An 18,602-nucleotide genomic window follows, 5' to 3' on the forward strand; every position below is an offset into this window, starting at 1 on the left:
TGGAGGACTGTCCCAAAAGCCAGCTGAGGAGCACGACTCCACTTGAAAGATGCCCTGAGGAGGCTGAAGAAATCCAAGGCATAGACCATGGCAGTCTGCGATGTGACACCGCCGATGACCGTGATGCCACTGATGACCGTGACACCACTGATTGCGTTGACCAGACATGGGGGGACAGACACCTGATTAAACAAAGCTCAAGAGACTGGGGCAAGTATAGACATGCACTTTGTGGGGTTAGCTGTAAACAGGACTGAAAATAGGATGCTGGGGGTGGGGAAGATGGGCAGAGCAGCACCGTTAAAGAAGGGAGATGTCTTTGTAAGGGGATATGATCCAGGCGAGAAGGGCAGCCTGATGATGGAGGGGGGTGGGTTGCAGGAGAAAAGCCTTTGAACTGACCTGAGGGCTGGGAATCTAGGACCCATGTGGAGCGTTGGTCTTCAGAGCAGGGGAGGCAGAATTTCAGGTGGGTTGGGAGAGTCGGTGATGAGAGAAGAGAATTTCTCTTCTGATTGCTCCTATTTTCTCCATGGTAAGAAGTGGAATCATCAACTGAGAACACGGAGTGGGGAGGCATGTCTGAGGCTTGAGGAGAGAAGGAGACCTTTCTAAGCAGAGCCAGGACATTGTGCTGACTTCGGAAGGGGGCAGGATTGTGATGCCAGGCCCAGGCTCCACAGTGCCTACAGGAGGGGAGCAGTGACCCTTGGGCCCCTGGGGGCCTGGTGTCACAGGAAGGGGGCTTCGGCAGAACAGGACACGGTGTCCGCCTGTGTCTTTCCTACCTTCCTGCTGGAGCCCGAGCAGGACTGCGTCACAGCAGCGATGCTCCCAGACCCTGGGTCCCTTGCATAACAGTAGGAGCCAGGCTTTGGCCTGTCTTCAGCCCATGTCTCTGGGAGATGCTCTGAATGACCTCAGGCCCTTAGTGAGTCCTACCGTCTTATCCCATGAGAGAAGCTCCATCTCAATCCCCACGGGACCGCACAGGGAACTGCTTCTTCCACTTGGGATCACAGAGCAGCTGTGCCACCCTCAGAGGTGTGCCTGCCTTCACTCTGTACCAGAACCAGGGGTGACAAAGCAGAACAGAGCCTCAGAGGCCAGCAGACTGTTTCCAAGTTCCTGAGCATCTCACGGAAACGGCACTCACTTCCCCTGGGGCCACATGGACCCACTGGAATGTCGGGTTTTTGCTGTGGGCTGGATTGGCCTGGGTTTTTGCTGTGGGCTGGATTGGCCTGGCGGCTTTGACTGGCACTGGCCCTGCCTTATGAAAACAATGCTGCCCTGGTAATGTAGTGAGACTCATCCTTCTATAGTCAAAATGGCTCCATAACGGGGGAGGGGGGAATCCTAGAATAATCGAAGGAGCCTCGGGTGGCAGAAATGGTCAATTCACTGAAAGTCCCCATCCTCCATTTTCCAGCTGGGGAACTGAGGCTCCGAGAGAGCCTACCACTTGCCCAAATTTGTAGAATGAATCAGCAGCAGTGCTGAAGCTAAAACAGGTCTCCTTACTTGAGAGGCACCCCAGGTCTGATGTTTCCACCTGATCCCCCACCCGCTCAATGTAGAGGTTGTAGGAGGGTCCGGGTTGCCAGGAGGGCTGCCAGGCAACCCTCCAGCCAGAGTTCTTCCCGGGGCCCCTCCCGGCTGGGCATTACCTGCCCATGAACACAGCCACAGCCTCCCACCTCCTGGGGTTGTTATGGAAACCGAACCTGGAGGGGAAGGGAGGGAGGGCAGAGAGGAGAGGGTGGACTTTACCTCTGCCCAGCAGCCCAGGAGGGGCCATCTGCATTGAATAGGGTGGCATAGGAAGATGGGGGTGGAGCAGGAGGAGGTCTGCCCTTCCTCTGGGGTCCTCCGCTTCCAAAAGGGCTTCCCTCTGCCCTGGGGCTGGTGTGATGGATAGAATGCTCCCTCACCAGCCTCTGCTCTTTCCGTGTCCAGGCCCAGGATGCACCACCCCAGCTGTCTGCCCTTGCCTGGCTGCTTGGCCAGAGTAGAATGAGCAGAACGGCTTGGGGGAATGACAGGGGCAGAGCTCTAACCCCAACCCGGCCACTGCTGAAGCTGGCCCTTTGCCAGATACAGGGTCTTTGACCACACATCCCTGGAGCCCCAAGAGAGGCCTCATTAAGGGTCTAGGGCCCCCACATGGAAAGCAGCCATACCGGAGACTCTGAATCAAGTAAAAGGGCAGCAGCCCCCATGTCACAGACATGGTCACAGACACACAGAGCCCTCACCCAGCCCTGCATCTCCCCTTCAAGACTTCCTTCTCCTCAGCATTGCTCTCCCACACATGTCCTGACCTCACACACGACCACCAGCCTGCCCCCGTTCTCAGCCATTCAGCTGGCCTTGCAAGCCTGCTGGGAGCACACACCTTGGGATCTTGGCTTCTCTGTGCAGAACAGCAGCTGCCGAGGAGGCGGACCATGAATGGAGGGCAAGCCTGAGGGTGTGGGAAGGCGAGTTCTACACTGGGACAGGCAGAGACAGGCAGAGAATCCAAGCTTCAGACAAGCAGGGCTTCCCTGGAGACTCGAGGGGATAGACAGGGTCTGGGAGGGGCAAGAGCAGAGAAGCAAGAACAGTTGGTTCCCTCTGATCTGCACAGTGCTCCACTCACTCCCTGTGACCAGAAGAGACAATCTTGGAACCAGAGTCCTGAGTAAGAAAAACTGTTGTCCCAGGCCACACTTATTTGTCTGGCAGCAGGAAATGGGGCCCAGAGCCACCAGCAGGCTGAACCCATGGCTTTTGTGTGATGGCAACATCAGCAATGTTCTGGGCGAAACCTGAAAGTCCTGTGGCAGCACCGTATCTAGATGGAAAGTAAAGCCTGAAAGAAGAATGTGGGACAGAGGTTTGAGGATCTGAGTCATCCCAGAGGGTGGAATAGCCATTAAAAGTAGAGAGGGAGCTTGGACCAAATTAATAGGTCTATATGGGCCAAAGTAAGGGAGGTGATTTCCACTCCCCCTCGCAAGTTTACAAGCTGAAGCAAGTCCAAGGAAAGGAACGGAAACCACACCACAAAAAAGATTTGGTGTAGCCAGAAGAAAAGCTCTGAGAATGTGTCTGCTGGCTTCTGATCTCTGAAGGGATGTGGTAAGGAGGGAGCAGGCATGGTCTACAGGGCCGCGTGAAGATGGAAGGGCCCCAGGAGTGGGCATAGAGGAATCTGGTGTCAACCCAGTGTCAGAGCTGGACGAAGCAGAACCTGGCTGATTCCAGGACACTTGGCATATCCTACCAAGTCCTTCTCTGTGGATACCCATAGCTTGAAAGCAGATTCAGAAGCTCTGAGCAGAATGGAAGGGCTTGGAGGTCCAGACTAACCGGCAGAGTGAGTCCAGCTGCACGATCAGCCCACCCTTGGCACTTATCCGGCTTCATTGGTCTGCCGGCCTGGGTCTGATGTCACTCAGACACCAGGTCCGACACACTTGGTTAAAAATCAGACATCCTGAGTCCACCATCCTTTGTTAAACATCAGACGCCTTCGCTTAAATGTCAGATATGCTGGATGTGAAATCTTTGGTTAAATATCACAAGTCACTTGCCACTGTCCCGATGGTCCTGGTCACGCACTGTCCACCCAGCTCTTCGACAGCCTGCTCACGTGGTCCATCCACGCACATCCTCACACTTGCTTGGGCAGTCCCCTGCGCCCCAGAGACCAACTCCTTCCTCCTGTGCCTGTGAAGACCATAGATGGATGACTGTCCGAGTTGTAGGTTGAAACGGCTCAGCCACTCAGTCCTGCTGAGCGTAACTCAGGCCCAGGCAGACCCAGAGGGCTGCTCATTCCTGAGGTCCCTCCTCCTGTGAAGCCCCAGGCCTTCCTTGGGGGTCTCCAGAGGTCTGGGGATGAGACTGAGGGGGACTCGGCCCTCAGAGACCCAGCTACGACGCCGTGAGGATCTCAACCAGGGCTTGAGGGTCCACAGATCGGGACAGCCAGGCACAAGCTGATCACAGACGACAGAAGATGCAGAACAAAGCTGGGACCAGAATCCGCCTTGGCTCCTCTGTCACCCGACCATCAGGAACACCTCGCTGAGAGATCCACCTCCCGTGTGGGGGCTTCCTGTGTGGACACCCCTAAGTCATCTCGCCAAGGGCCTGGTGTCAGGAGGGTGGAGAGGTGGAAGAGAACCTGAGGGAGCCCTGGGCCATCCGCAGCCCTCCCTGTGGGAGGGGGAGAAGGGAGTGGGGGGTCGGGGAGGGCAGGCTGAGGTGCTGCTTTGTAATTCCCAATAACTGTGGTTTGATTCTGCAGGTATGTATCAGAAAATATAAAACTAGGCAATTTGTCGGCTCTTCGAACTTTCAGAGTCCTGAGAGCTCTAAAAACTATTTCAGTTATCCCAGGTAAGATGCCCAGATTTGCCTCTCAGATCTCAGCTACAAGTGACTCTCTCTCTGTCTCCCCCCCCCCACCCCCAACCGTGTGTCTCCTACTGGCGTGTTGTCACTGTCTCGTGTGTGACTTTCCCTTGTTACAGATACACAACTGAATTTGTGGACCTGGGCAATGTCTCAGCTTTACGTACCTTCCGAGTCCTCCGGGCCCTGAAAACTATATCGGTCATTTCAGGTGAAAAATCAGGTTAAACGCCAAGGCTGGAAGGACACACTCAGGCCTTCCCAGCCACCTGGGCCCAAGGCGACCCTTGGGAAGGCCCCTCCGAATGTGCCTGTCACCAGAATACCTTTCCCAGAGCTCGGCTGTGGGGGCTGTTGGCGGCAGACAGGGCTGTCCCCCTCAAAGCCTCACGAGGGGCCTTGGGCTGACCCCCAGCAAAGCCCACCCTCACAGATGCCGGGGGGCACACAGCTCCTATGGCAGGTCCTGGATTGAACCCAAATTCTTCCCAAGATGGTGAGGTCCTTCCCGAACTGAACTCAGCGCTTTGAATAGCTGAAAGCTTGTATGTGAATTGCTTCGGCCAGAAACATCATCTTCCGATAAGGAAACCAAAGAACTGAGTTTGAGGGAAACCACATGCACGCACACACACCCAGAATAAAAAAGGGAAACTCGGGCTGAGTGCCCAGTCCCTGCGTTGTGCCCCCTCTGGTGACAAAAGCACAGCCGCCCCCGCAGCCTCCTTTCGTGAAACAGAGTGTACTCTGTGGACAGGTGTCATCGGGCCTTGGCGTCTACCAGCCCTCGCTGCATGGCGCGGTAGAGGCGTAGCAGACCGTGCATGGTAGCCGCAGGGAGCAATTCTCCTTGACAGATGTTGGCAATTGCACCTGGGAAATCTAAGCCCGGACCAAAGCCGGCCTACCCCGTGCATCCAGGAAAGCTCTCAAAAGGCTTATGATGATTTCACAGCCCACAGGGCAGTGCCCAGAGGTTCCTTCCAGAGGCTTTTCTGAATGCAGCCACACTCAGAACTGGTGAAGGCACTGCTTTCAAGAAGGCAGCTGGAGACAGGTTGTACTGCGCCGATCCGGGGAGGTGTCAGAGCTGAGGGAAGAATTAAGTGAAGCAGGTGGTTGCATCCACTCCCGATTTGGAAAGCCATAGGTCCTGGACCCTTGATCTCCAGCTAGCTGTTGCTGCCCCCAGGAAGGCAGGGACCCCGCTCTGAGCTCCTTGGAGGAGTTCAGACTCTCCTTTGGTGGGGTTAATTATCTTATAAGAGGACCCCCCACCCACTTATGCTATGTTCAAACTGCATCTGAGAATGTACCTCCTGGCCTCTGCCCCATAGGATGTGCTCCTCACAAGTGGCCCAGACCCCTGCTAAGAGAGAGTGGCAAGTGGGCCAGTCTGCCCCCAGTGCACAGAGTCACCTCCATTGAGACAGGCATTGTCATTGGCCTGAGTGCACACATACATGCTTAGAAGCCTCAGGGTCTGTCCTCTAGGGTCCGAGGGACAACCTCACATCATCCACCCACAAGATTAGAGAAGCACACTGACCACAGCAGTTGAGAAAAGGCATGTTCCAGTCTGTTTATAAGAAAGGCTAGCAAAGGAAAATATTTCTCAGTCCTGGAGTAAAGGAGGAAGCCTGCCAGCCTCAACCCAGGCCCACTGGATGTCTTCAAAGCTGCCAGCAACCCAGTGAGGAAGCAGACAGCAGCCCCTGAAAGTGGTCATTAGAACAATGCTGTGGTCCGCATTATGGAAGTCTCCTTGGAGGAGGTGATTCCTGAGCTGAGGTTTAAAGAGTCTTGGCCCTCTCCAGAACTCAGTCTCCTCTCCCACAAAATGGGAATGAAATTGGAATGGCTGGTTTCCAAGGGCTCTTCACCCAGCCTGTTAGAACTTCAGAGGCAGGAGAGTTTCCCAATTGATGCCCAGACCTTTCCCTAAGAATCCTGTTACTTCATTGGACTTATTCTTGCTGGATGTGAACTCTGTCATCAATATGAGAAATATTTAAGGACTGGATCTGTGCTCATCAGCTGATTGTCCCCACGGACACTATGTCCACAGACCAGGAAGTGGTTTGCTGGGCCTTGAACTGGATGCTCTAGGCCAAAGATACTTTAGACTAATAGTTGAGGCAGAGTCTGTTGCCCACCACCTCTTGCCCTGTGCTCCCTGCCACATACGGGAGTGTGTGTGCAGAGTGTGCTCACTGAGGGGGTCCTAGAACCTCTGCTAGAGGTGAGGCGCACTGGACTACAGAATGGGGATCCCACCGCCACCACCACTCCAGGCCCAGACCCCTGCAAGGTCCACGCCTGCCCAGGGCAGTTGCCAACATCTGCCAGGACGATTTCCACTGAGCACGCTGAGTGCCTCTGAGCTGCGGGCAGGCAGCAGCGCTGGTAGCACAGTGGGAGGACTTTCTACCCCCTCCCATGGTTGCCCATCGCTGCCTCCCTGTCTCGAGGTCATGGGCATGGCAGCTGTGGGCACAGCCACCATGGGTGCTCCTAACACATTAACCGGCTGGACGATGGATGGATGGATGGAGCTTCATCTGAGATCTGGCCGCTTTGATCGGGGATGGGGAGTGGGGGCGGGAGGCAGGGCTCTGCTGCTGGCAGAGAAGCCCCCTCTCTCCCAATGCTCTGCTCAGACTTGTAGGACAGTAGCTCGGTGTCAGACCAACGGCGTCTACACGTGCTGTGCTGTCACTTCGCTGTGTGGTGCTGGCTTCTGCAGGGAGCTGGGCCGTGCGACTAACACATCACGGCCTCTTGGCTTTCGGGAATGGGGTGGAAGGGGATGGGTCCCGGAGGGGCAGGGCAGAGGAGGAAAATGCAAAATAGGTCAACTCTTCCCTGCCCTTGAAGATTTTCCAAAAGTGGGGCCCTAGCCAGAACAGACCCTTTAGGACATTACCCACCATGACCTTGCCAGACCTCCTAATAGTCCCCCCAGTCCCCCAAGCACACACCACATTCCTCTACCAGGCATGGCTTGTGTCTCCCCTTCTCAAGGATCAAGACAGACGCCCTTCCATTGCCCTGGAATGGGCCTGGACCTTCACCTGCCCCCACCTCAGGATTGCTCACCTGGCCCAGCACCCCCGCAGGCCTGGCCCCCACCCAGTGGAGCGGGGATCATGGGGCCTGTGGGTGACCCCCTGCTCGTTCTTGCCTTCCCCAGGTCTGAAGACCATTGTGGGGGCCCTGATCCAGTCCGTGAAGAAGCTGGCCGATGTGATGGTCCTCACGGTCTTCTGCCTCAGCGTCTTCGCCCTCATCGGCCTGCAGCTGTTCATGGGCAACCTGAGGCACAAGTGTGTCCGCAACTTCACGGCACTCAACGACACCAATGGCTCTGTGGAGGCCGACGGCCTGGTCTGGGAGTCACTGGACCTCTACCTCAGCGACCCAGGTGCGGGCTCACCCTGTGGCCCAGGCAGGGCTTTGTGAGGCCACACGGGCCTCGCCAGAGGGCAGACCTCCTCACAAAGGGCTGTTCAAGCCCTACCCGGTCCCCTGGAGACCCAGAGATGTGCTTGGGGATTCCAGCCCTTTGGAACTCCAGGAGAGGACAGAAGGGGAGCGGGCTCCGGGACTGCCCTCGTGAGTTCTCAGGCTAGATGGCCAGACACTTGAGGAACAGGAAGGATGGAGTTAGCTGGAGAGGCAGACAAAGGATGGCAGCTGCTATGGCTGGTGGGGGGACTGACCCTAGAAAATCGGGAACGGGGAGAAGGCCTACCTGCCTGCCCAGAGAGGAGTGTTAGCTGGAGAAAGAGTGGGACACGGAGCTGGGGTATTTTGTGAGGCTTCAGAGTGGAGGCCCCACCTGCTTTGAATGGGATGTTTCAGTTGACTTCCGTGTTCTTTGACAGGATATTAATTCCATACGCGTGCCCCCCAGAGTCCCAAGAGAGGGTCAGAACAAACTCACTGATTGTACAAAATGACATGAGCCCCTCCTATCATTTCTATTGATTTTCTATTTTCTAGGCTGATGGCCAGCACCTCTCTTAACTAGAACCATCAGTCTGGTTCAAAGGTAGACACTGGTGCAAGGCCAGATTCCAGGCCACAAGGGCCTCCAGGGACATTCTGAAGTTAGGGCCTCTTCCCTATACCCGCAGTCCACTTTGGAAAAAGAAACAGACCACAACTCAGTGACTCAATTTGCTTACGGTTCGGCTGTGGCCAAATAGCAGTGGTTCTAAAACTTCCATGTGTCCTAGTCACCTGGAGGGCTCCAGAAAGCACATGGTGCTGGGAGGCACCCCCAGGGTTCCTGAGTCCGTAGATCTGGGGTGGCATTCGGGAAGTTACGTTTCTCACCAGGTCCCAGTTGATGCCTGCTGCCGCTGGGCTGGGGACCACAATTTGAGAACTGCTGCTTAAAACTGAGGCCTGTAGTGGTGGCTGATGGGGACTGACCAATGTCCAGAGAGGAGAGGACAGGACTAGGTGTCCCATGTGTCACCTGGCTCAGCCCCAGGCCTGTCTGAGCAGACCACGGTATCACCACGGTGACTGTAGCTTCTTTCACTTGCTCAAAAAAGTGGGCCCAGACGGAGCTGGGCAGTAGCCTTCCAAGACCATGCCGTGACTCAGTAGCCGAGCTGGGTCTCTGCCCAGACCCCCGCCTCCTGGTTCAAGGCCTCTCTTGGCCCTGGGTGTCATCCTGAGTGGCTCGGGGCAGGGTACAGAAGCTCCCTGTGGGGGGAGCGTGGGGGACTAGGCAGCTGAACGTCTGAGGAGGAGCAGGAGGCAGGCCAGGGAAGCAGCTGGCATTGCCTCAGTCCTGGCCAGGCAGAGGGTAGGGGTCAGGGCAGGAGCAGAGAAGAGACCACCAGTGGCATCTCTACCTCCCCAGAGTCTTGGGCGCAACGCAGGAACCCCGGGAGTCTGGGAACACACATGCCCTTCACCATCGGTTGTTCCTCTTTCAGGAAATTACTTGCTGAAGAACGGCACCTCTGATGTGTTACTGTGTGGGAACAGCTCTGATGCCGGGTATGTGGCGCACCCGCCCCCCAGGGCCACCTCACCCAGCAGGGGTGAGGTGAAGCAAGGGCGGCAGGGGAGGGGGGATCCCTCTGTGCTTTCTCAACTGACTATGCTTTCAGCTTATGCCCTTGACCCCAGGCTTTCCCCTACCTCTCTTCCCTGCCAGGCCCCTGGCATCTTGTCTACCCCGCCCCCACCACAGGGGAGACAGTTCTGAGGCAGGGAGGGTGAACAGAGCGCGCAGTGCCTCCCACCAGCCCAACCCTGGCTCCATTCCTTTGCGGAAGCCCTCTTTCCCTCCAGTCTTCACTCCCTCCCTACCCATCTGTGCCCTGGGTCAGGAGTGAGTATGGCTTCCCCCAGCCGCCTAGACTCTCCTCCAGGGCAAGCAGAGCCTGCACCCACAGTCTGAGTGTGGTACCCAGAGATGCCCCGTAGCCACGTGCAGCTCCCAGGGCCCTGTGCTTACGGGGTCTGGATCAGTGTGCCTGCGCCACAGTTGTTAGCGGGAGGGCAGGACACACAGGCTCACCTGGTGAGGGAGTGTCTCCGTGGGGCTGCAGTCCCACATCTCTCAGTATGAGGTTCCAGCCCTTCTTGTCGCTGAAGAGATTGTCTGGAGGGTCTTAGGACATGAGCAAGGCACAAAGGCTGCATCCTCCCACTTGCCGAGTCCCCTTCCCCCACCTTCTGTCTCTTACACTCGTGAATCCAGCCCAGTGGGCCATCTGCGGGAGAGAAGGTATCCCATCCAGCTCTGTGAACCATCAGTCCACCTCACTATGCCTGTGTGGGCAGTCATGCAAATGGGCATGTTCTCCAGATGTGGCCAGGCCCCAGCCCATCCACTCCAGCAGCATCCCTCAACCCCATGACCTGACATTTGCCCTGGGCTTCATGCTCTTCAGCTCCATGCTGTTTAACCAAGCCTCGCTGCCCTCCTCCCACTGCAGGCCAACTCCTTGCCCATCTCCCTGTGGGGTAAGCAGCCAGAGGAAAAGCCTATGAGCCAGGACCTTGGCACTTCCTCTGTGAGGGGAGAGACAACTCACATAGCAGCAGGGATGGTATATCGTGTGGGCAGAAGCTGGATTTAGTCCTAGCTGAATACGGATGGGTAGAAAAAAAGACGAAGACGGTGTCCCAGGCGGGAGGCACGGCATGAAAAGTCACGGCAGCAGGACCAGCAGTGTGGCACTAAGTTCATGAAACTCAGCCTCATGAAGATGTGGGGCATATGCTGGGCTGCCCAGGGAGAAGAATCAGGGCCAGGGAGCACCTCAGGGCGGGAGGTGGGAGGAAGGGCTCACAGCATGGGACAGAGTCTGTGTGTCTGACTGCAGGACATGTCCCGAGGGTTACCGGTGCCTAAAGGCAGGGGACAACCCTGACCATGGCTACACCAGCTTCGACTCCTTCGCCTGGGCCTTCCTGGCACTCTTCCGCTTGATGACGCAGGACTGCTGGGAGCGCCTCTACCAGCAGGTACTCGGGTGCCCCGGCAGCAGAGGAACACCAGGAACAGGTTAGGGGCCCACATCAGGGACCAGGATGCCCGGGTGCTTAGCTAGAAGTAGCCCCAGCAGCTTCTCCACTGGCAAGAGCTGGGGAGGCTCAAGGAATAAGGGATAGGGACTTTGTATCTGAGGAATAGGACACCGCAAGCAAAGAAACTTTCTTTTTGCTGGTAAACAAGTACCTGTCCCTCTATATGGGACATTCTGTGCTCTGTGAGTGCAACACTTCATCCTATGTGATGGAATAGTCCCCTCTATGCATGCAAATTTCCTCTGTTGACTGGAACATTCTGCCTCCCTCTGTGGGTGGTACACTATCCCCCGCGTGTAGGTCGTTCTTCTCTATAGGTTAGGACATTTACCTCTATAGATAGGGTATGCTCTACTCCCTGCCCAGGCTGTGGCCATTTGAACCTTCGGCACAGTCAGACTGGACAACTTGAAATTCCCTGACCATGACCTAGAAGGGGCTCCAGTGAAGATAACTTCTATTGCCTTACTCCCCCAGACCCTGAGGTCTGCAGGGAAGATCTACATGATCTTCTTCATGCTTGTCATCTTCCTGGGCTCCTTCTACCTGGTGAACCTGATCCTGGCTGTGGTTGCCATGGCCTACGAAGAGCAAAACCAAGCCACCATTGCTGAGACTGAGGAGAAGGAAAAGCGCTTCCAGGAGGCCATGGAGATGCTCAGGAAAGAGCATGAGGTGGGTGAGCAGTGCAGCCAAGGAACCTCCAAACCAAGTCCTCTCCTTACTGTGGGTGCCTGTAAACCTCGTACATGCTGGGTAAAGCTAGTGCCCGCTGATAAAGCTGATATCTATAAGTGTGGCGTCTGCTGGATAAAGGGCAGGTCCTGCTGCGTAAAGCTGGTGCCTGTGGGCATGGCGCCTACTGAATAAAGCTGGTACCTGTAAACGTGGTGCATGCTGGGTAAAGCTGGTGTCTGCAACTGTGATGCATGCTGGGTAAAGCTGGTGTCTGCAACTGTGATGCATGCTGGGTAAAGCTGGTGCCTGTGGCATGGCGCCTGCTGAATAAAGCTGGTACCTGTAAGCGTGGTGCATGCTGGGTAAAGCTGGTGTCTGCAACTGTGATGCATTCTGGGTAAAGCTGTTGCCTGTAAGCATGGTGCATGCTGGGTAAAGCTGGTGTCTGTGAGTGTGATGCGTGCTAGGTAAAGCTGGTGCCTGTAAGCATGGTGCATGCTGGGTAAAGCTGGTATCTGCGAGTGTGATGCATGCTGGGTAAAGCTGGTGCCTTTAAGTTTGGCACCTGCTGGATGAAAGGCCGTTCCTGCTGGGTAAAGTCGGCATCTGTTGGGTAAAGTATTTCATGTGAACGTGGTGTCTGCTAGGTAAAAATTTGATACCTACCTTGTAAAGACAGTGCCTGGTGATGAGGTGCCTGCTAGGTGAAAGTAGTGCCCGCTGGGTACAGGTGGGCACTGTGATTGGTGCCTGCTGAGGAAAGTGTTCCCTATGACCATGGTGTCTTCTGAGAGACAACGGTGTCAGCTCGCTAAAAATGGTGCCCACTGGGTAAAGGTAGTGGTTCCTGCATAAAGGAGCCTAGTGCATGCTGGGTAAAAGAGTACCACGTGTCCGTGGACTGAGTTAATCCCAATCAAGGGATGCCTTCTGGTGGCTGGAAGAGGAAGGTCCAAGGCTGGAGGCCTGAACCAGCTCAGAAGATAAGCATGGCGGTACTGTGCTGGTTACCTATAGCTCCACACACAGGTACTGCAGGCTAACTACAGAGCCAGCTGTTAGACATCCACTGTCTTCTCACTGCCCCATGCCACCTCCCCCAGCACCAGTTCTGGCCAGCTCAACCTTCTAGAAGATCTCTTGCCCTCTAATTCTGTTACTTCCTCTGCTCATCAAACCCCCCCCGACACACACACACGCACACACACACGCACACACACACACACACAATTGTCCCTTATACTCCCCTCTTCCAGGAGCTGCCCACATCAGCCACTTCTTTCCTCTCTTCCCTGGACTTTGATTTTTCTCGAAACATCCTGGGTCTGTTTGAGCTCATCTGTCCATGATACCCTTGTCTGGGGTTAAGTGTGCAAGTCTGCTTCCCGATGGGGAAAGTGAGATACTGAAAGTTGCCTGGCCTGCCCTAGCCTGAGACTGCACAAAGTCTCAGTAACCAAAATATCTCTTCCACCTTTTCCAGGCCCTCACCATCAGGGGTGTGGACACTGTGTCCCGCAGCTCCTTGGAGATGTCCCCTTTGGCCCCAGTAACCACCCATGAGAGAAGAAGCAAGAGGAGAAAACGAATGTCTTCGGGGACAGAAGAGTGTGGGGATGACAGGTTCCCCAAGTCCGACTCGGAGGATGGTCCCAGAGCAATGGTAATTCCCAGCCGTGACTCTGACCCTTTCAGGTCTGGCATCAAAAGCTCATCATGTTGGGCCCCTGGTGCAGTCACAGCCCCTTATGCTTGCTCCTCAGGGAAAGTATCCTTGAGCCCCTCCCAGCCCTTCCTGTTTCCCAATGACCACTCTTGGATTGGAAGAGGTCTGGGCAGAGAGATGAGCTAAGTTCGGGTGTTATGATGTCCCCAACATTGGCTAAGTCTCTAGTGTTGGGGCTCTGACCAGGGGACACCCTGCGGTATGGATGGGTAGGTGCCCAAGGACAATCCCATGTGAGTCTGGTGCATGCTCATGGCCCCCATCCTGCTCAGGCCAGGCCTGCTTGTACCAGCAGGAGCTCTCCTGCCTCCTTCTCCCCCTGCCCAGCCATAGTCACATCTTCAGGCGCAGGTCAGCTTGAATCTCAAAGCCCCAGAGACACAAGCTTGAAGTGAGCAGAGATCCCAGATGATGCAGGATTGACTGTACCCCCTCCTCTGAACACACCCTGGCTCGCCACCTCCATGCCCAGTTTCTGAGTGGCCAGCAAAAACCCCTCAATGCTTGGGGCACCTGGGTGGCTCAGTCAGTTAAGCATCCGACTCTTGATCTCAGCTGAGGTCTAGATCTTAGGGTCATGAGATCAAGCCCTGCTGGGCATGGAGCCTGCTAAAACAAAAAAAAAACCAAAAACAAAAAAACCCCAAACCTCTCATTGCTCTGAGAGAACTTCTCAGTCTCAGAGAACACCACAGGGGACAGGCTGGGAGCACGTGAAGAGCTGGCTTGGTCGTGTGCCTTCTCCCTGTGCCCCCAGAATCGTCTGAGCAGCATCCACGGCCTCAGCAGGACCTCCATGAAGCCGCGCTCCAGCCGCGGGAGCATTTTCACCTTTCGCAGGCGAGATCTGGGCTCAGAGACAGATTTCGCAGATGACGAAAACAGTACAGCGGGGGACAGCGAGAGCCACCGCACGTCTCTGCTGGTGCCCTGGCCTCTGCGCCGGCCTAGTGCCCAGGGACAGCTCAGTCCAGGGACCTCAGCTCCTGGCCACGCCCTCAATGGGAAAAGGAACAGCACCGTGGACTGCAACGGGGTGGTCTCCTTGCTGGGGGCGGGCGACGCTGAGGCCACCTCCCCAGGGAGCCACCTCCTCCGCCCTGTGATCCCGGATCGCCCCCCAGACACGGTGAGCTAGCCCCGTGATGCAGCCCCAGGGCAGATCTGGTCTCCCAAACTGGTCACCGGTGCCAGGTCCAAAATACACACCTACTACTTACTGAGCACCTGTTGTATGTTGGGCTCTGGGGGTTAATAGCAAAAACAAACAAACAAACAACAGCAAAAAAATCTCTGCCCTCATAGAGCTTCCATGATAACGGGGGCAGATGAGCAAACATCAAAAAAAGAAGAGAAAGAGGTATATATGTATATATGGTGTATAATGTTGATAAAGAGGGATAAGAGTTAAATGGTTAGCAACGGTAAGGCTCAGGCACCGAGATGCCGTGGTGGCACAGGACCGGTGTCCTGAAGGCCCCATACGTGCCAGGCATTAGTCCGTAGAGCTGTTGGATCCTGGGCAATGCAGGGGCTTCTGGGAAAGGGGCCAGAGTGGCCAAGGGATACTTACGGGGTTCTGGACAACAATTATTCACCAGGCCTTAAATATTTCAGTACTTTACAAACTGGTAAACATTAGTCCAAATAATAAGTGCTGTGGGAGGGCAAGAGTAAGTGTGGGGGAGCGGGAACCCTTACCCATTAGGAGGCATTTAAACAAAGACCTAGAGGAGGCAGGGGTGGGAGCCAGGCTGCTTTCTGAAACTCGGAGGCAGAGGGGTGATATAGCACCCAGATTCTAGACACAAGCTGGGTTTGAATTCCAGCTCATAGCTTACCAGCTGGATGGCCGTGGGCAAGTTTCTTTCTTTCTCTGTGTGTCTGTCATCTGTAAAATGAATTAAAACACCCATTTCAGATTGCTGTGAGGATGAATGATCTCATATGGGTACAGCAATCAGGACATCATGTGTACGTTGATGCTGTGATAATGTTATAATAATATACCATCATTGTATCATCTGAGGGAAGCATGTTCCGGGCCTCTAGAGCAGCCAGTGCAAAGGCCCTGAGGCAGGAGCATGCCCAGCCTCTTGAAGGAAATGCCATGAGGTCAGAATTGTCGGAACCCAGGAAGCAAAGGCAAAAGGAGTTGGAGTTACCGTCAAAAAGGTAACGGACCGACAGGGCAGAGCGTGAAAGGCCAGCCAGAGCTCTGATCACTCAGTAGCTGAGCCCGACTGACTGATGACTGCCCGGTCAGCCCTGGAGTGTCTTTGCTGACCTCTACCCCCCACACAGTGCCCAGGGCAGCCCATCCCGGAAAAGAACACATGCGTGGCTTATACCCAAGGCCTGCAGGAGACAAAGGAGGAGAGACTTCCTGAGAAAGCTAGGACACCACAGGGAGCCTTGATCAGGAAGGTGGAGGTGGGGCTGAAGGGAGAGGGCTCACAGCCAAACGGCCTGTTTTGCTCCAGCTCAGACTCTGGCTCTGGCTGTGGGACTTGGTGCAGGTTGACGAATCGGTCTGTGCCTCAATTTCCTCATCGGTTAAGTAGAAATAAAATTACTACCCACGTCAGCAGTTTGTGGTGAGGACTAAAAGGGTTAAGACCCGTCAGGTGATTAGACTGGTACTTGCCTCATGTTCAAGTCATTACTATTACTTTATGTTACCTTTATTATTGAGGAGGAAGGAGTAAAGACGCCCGGGGTGCATTGCAGTGTGCCTGGGGCAGTCACACTCCTCTGGAGTGGAGAGTCACAGAGAGGGTCCTGGGAGCGCAATGGGGTCAGACCACAGTGTCCCAGGGGGCCGGGAGGGCCCTGGCCATCTCCTGGAGGGGGGGATGTCGGGTCTTTCAGGAACAGTGAATCCCGGTGGCCTAGGCCCCCCTGCAGGTCCAGCCCTGGAGTCTCAGCCTTGTGGAATCAGGTCAGCAGCCCAGAACACTAATAGAATTTCCTAATCTCATTAGAGAGAAAATCATCTCATTGTGCTGCACATGTCAGGAGGAATCCAAGTTCAAACACTTCATTACCGGGAACTCTGACTTCACCCTTTCTCACTTCTGTGGGGCCCATTTGTAACCTCAAAGGGATTAGCAGGCCAAGGGGCTTATTTGCAAAGTTAAAGGAATTAACAGACCAAGATGGAGACATTGTAAAGTTAAAGAGATTAGCTGGGCTGTAGGCCACGGGAATACCTTCTCTGCCTCCGCTGGGTCCCTAGTGAGACCAGTCTGCCTAGTCCTAAATCTGAAGTCAGGGCACGGTGTGGGGCACATAGTGTGGGCTCAGCCAAGACAGGAGAGGGGTAGAAGGGCCAGCCCAACAGACAGCTCATGTTTAATTTATCCCAGTCAAAGGGGTGGAGGGTGAAGCTTTCTTTTGTCCGCCATCGATATGAGAGCACCTGGCCCAGGCCAGATGGGGGTGGGGAACAGCCATTCTTCTCCCTCCATGTGTTAGACTTGCATCCTCCTTTCCCCTGGTCATCTAGCAAGTTAGAGGCAGGGCTAGAACTTCAGCCAAGCCTTCTGATTCCCAAGTAATTATCCATGCAACCAACATTTGTCCAGTGCCAGTCTGCTGCATTGAGATGGGAGCTCCGGGGCTTCAGTGGTGAACAGAACAGACAAGAGCTCTGACCTCATGGCGTTTACTTTGTAGTCAGGAAGACAGATGGCAAACTGGTCAATATTTCCAGGTTAGCAAAAAGGGTCATGGAACAGAAAGTTGCTAGGTGGAGGTTGGGGATGGCTCTTAGAGTACCCGGGAAGTCCTTCCTGAGGGGGCAGCATTAAAACTGACAGGCAAATTTAGGGAGCCAGCCACAAAGATGTGGAAGAACAGTGTTGTAGGCAGAGGGACAGCAAGTACAAAGGCCCTGAAGAAGAGGAGGCTTGATGTGCTCGAGGCATGAGAGGGCTAGGCAGGGTCAGGTGTGGTGGAAACAGCAAAAAGGGATACAAAATTCATTTGATGAGTTAGGATTTGGACTACACAGTGTCTCGTAGGCAATAAAAGAGTTTGGATTTACTCTGAGTAAGATGGAAAGCCTGGGGTGAGGGGCGGAAAGGATTATCATGACCTGATTTACTTTTTAAGGTAATCTTTTTCTGCTGTGTAGACAAGAGGTAAGAGAGGATAGCGTGCGCTAGGGTGGTGTATCAGCCAGCTATTGCTACATAATGCTGTGTAACAAACTACCCCCAAAGTCAGTGGCTAACAATAAGCCTTTATTCTCATGCTGACTTATCTGCAGGATGACCATGGTCTGGCTGGTCAAGGTTGGGCTTGGCTGGGCAGCTCTGCTTTAGGCTGCACGTTGGCTTGGCTCCACACTGTGGGTCAGGCTCAGGGCTGCTCTGCATGTCTCTGCGCTGAGGCTCAGGCTAACGGGTGGCAGCTACCTGAGGAAAATGTTTCCATAGAAGATTACTGGAGCCCAAGAGCAAGGCAGATGGCACAAGAATATGGAAGGCGCTGTTGTTCACATCACGTCCATTCACATTCCACTGGCCAAAGCCAGTGGGACAGGGAAGGGTGCTTCCCCCATGGTGGGAGAAGTGAGTAGATATTTGCTAAATGATAAGTCAGACTATCGCAGTCATGGAGAAGAGAAGCCAACAGAATTTAAGAAACGTTTGTGAGTTGAGCTGGCCAGGCTGTGATTGCCTCGAACTCAGGTACCACTGTTAACAGCAGCCCCCTCAGCCCTCTCGGGTGCCTCTGCTTGAATACTTCCGTGACTGAGAGCTCACTCCCTCCTTAGGCAGCATTTCAGGGCAGTCCCACCAATTGCAAGGGTTGACTTTAACCTGAGCTCGAATCAATTTGGTGACCACCCCAGGCCCTGACTCTGCCACCCTGGGTAGCCCAGGCCCCCCTTCCTTCTGACCTACAGAGATTACAGAGCCTTACACTTGCACACTGAACAGCCCTGTGCCTTCCACAGCCCCAGCTCAGGCTCTTGCATTGTGGTCACACAGAGCCATGCTGACGTGACAGCTTCGTGCCCCCCACACACATACCCGGTAGTGGGAGGCGGGGCTCTGAGTAAGCCTAGAGAGTTTCCGCCGCCACCTCCCTCTATCAGACACACCACATCTCCATCTGCAGATCTGGCTCTTTTGCTTACAAAAATGATGCCAGCGCATTGACAACAAATCCTGCAGTACAGAAGCGTATAAGTGCAAGAAGACTTCGCCCTCTCCTTTGC

General features: G+C 54.8%; 1 protein-coding gene across 1 annotated transcript in view; it reads left to right on the forward strand.

The window, feature by feature from the left end:
* Positions 1–18,602, forward strand: part of SCN5A (sodium voltage-gated channel alpha subunit 5) — a 93,040-nt gene that overhangs the window by 29,541 nt on the left and 44,897 nt on the right. The window contains exons 6-12 of the mRNA XM_040636947.1: positions 4,527–4,618; positions 7,601–7,831; positions 9,363–9,426; positions 10,764–10,905; positions 11,446–11,643; positions 13,130–13,309; positions 14,130–14,501. Of these exons, the coding sequence (XP_040492881.1) occupies positions 4,527–4,618; positions 7,601–7,831; positions 9,363–9,426; positions 10,764–10,905; positions 11,446–11,643; positions 13,130–13,309; positions 14,130–14,501 (1,279 nt within the window). The remainder of the gene's footprint in view (positions 1–4,526; positions 4,619–7,600; positions 7,832–9,362; positions 9,427–10,763; positions 10,906–11,445; positions 11,644–13,129; positions 13,310–14,129; positions 14,502–18,602) is intronic.

Source organism: Ursus maritimus, unplaced genomic scaffold (genome assembly GCF_017311325.1).
Source record: "Ursus maritimus isolate PB19 unplaced genomic scaffold, ASM1731132v1 scaffold_20, whole genome shotgun sequence".
NCBI classification, from domain to species: Eukaryota; Metazoa; Chordata; class Mammalia; order Carnivora; family Ursidae; genus Ursus; species Ursus maritimus.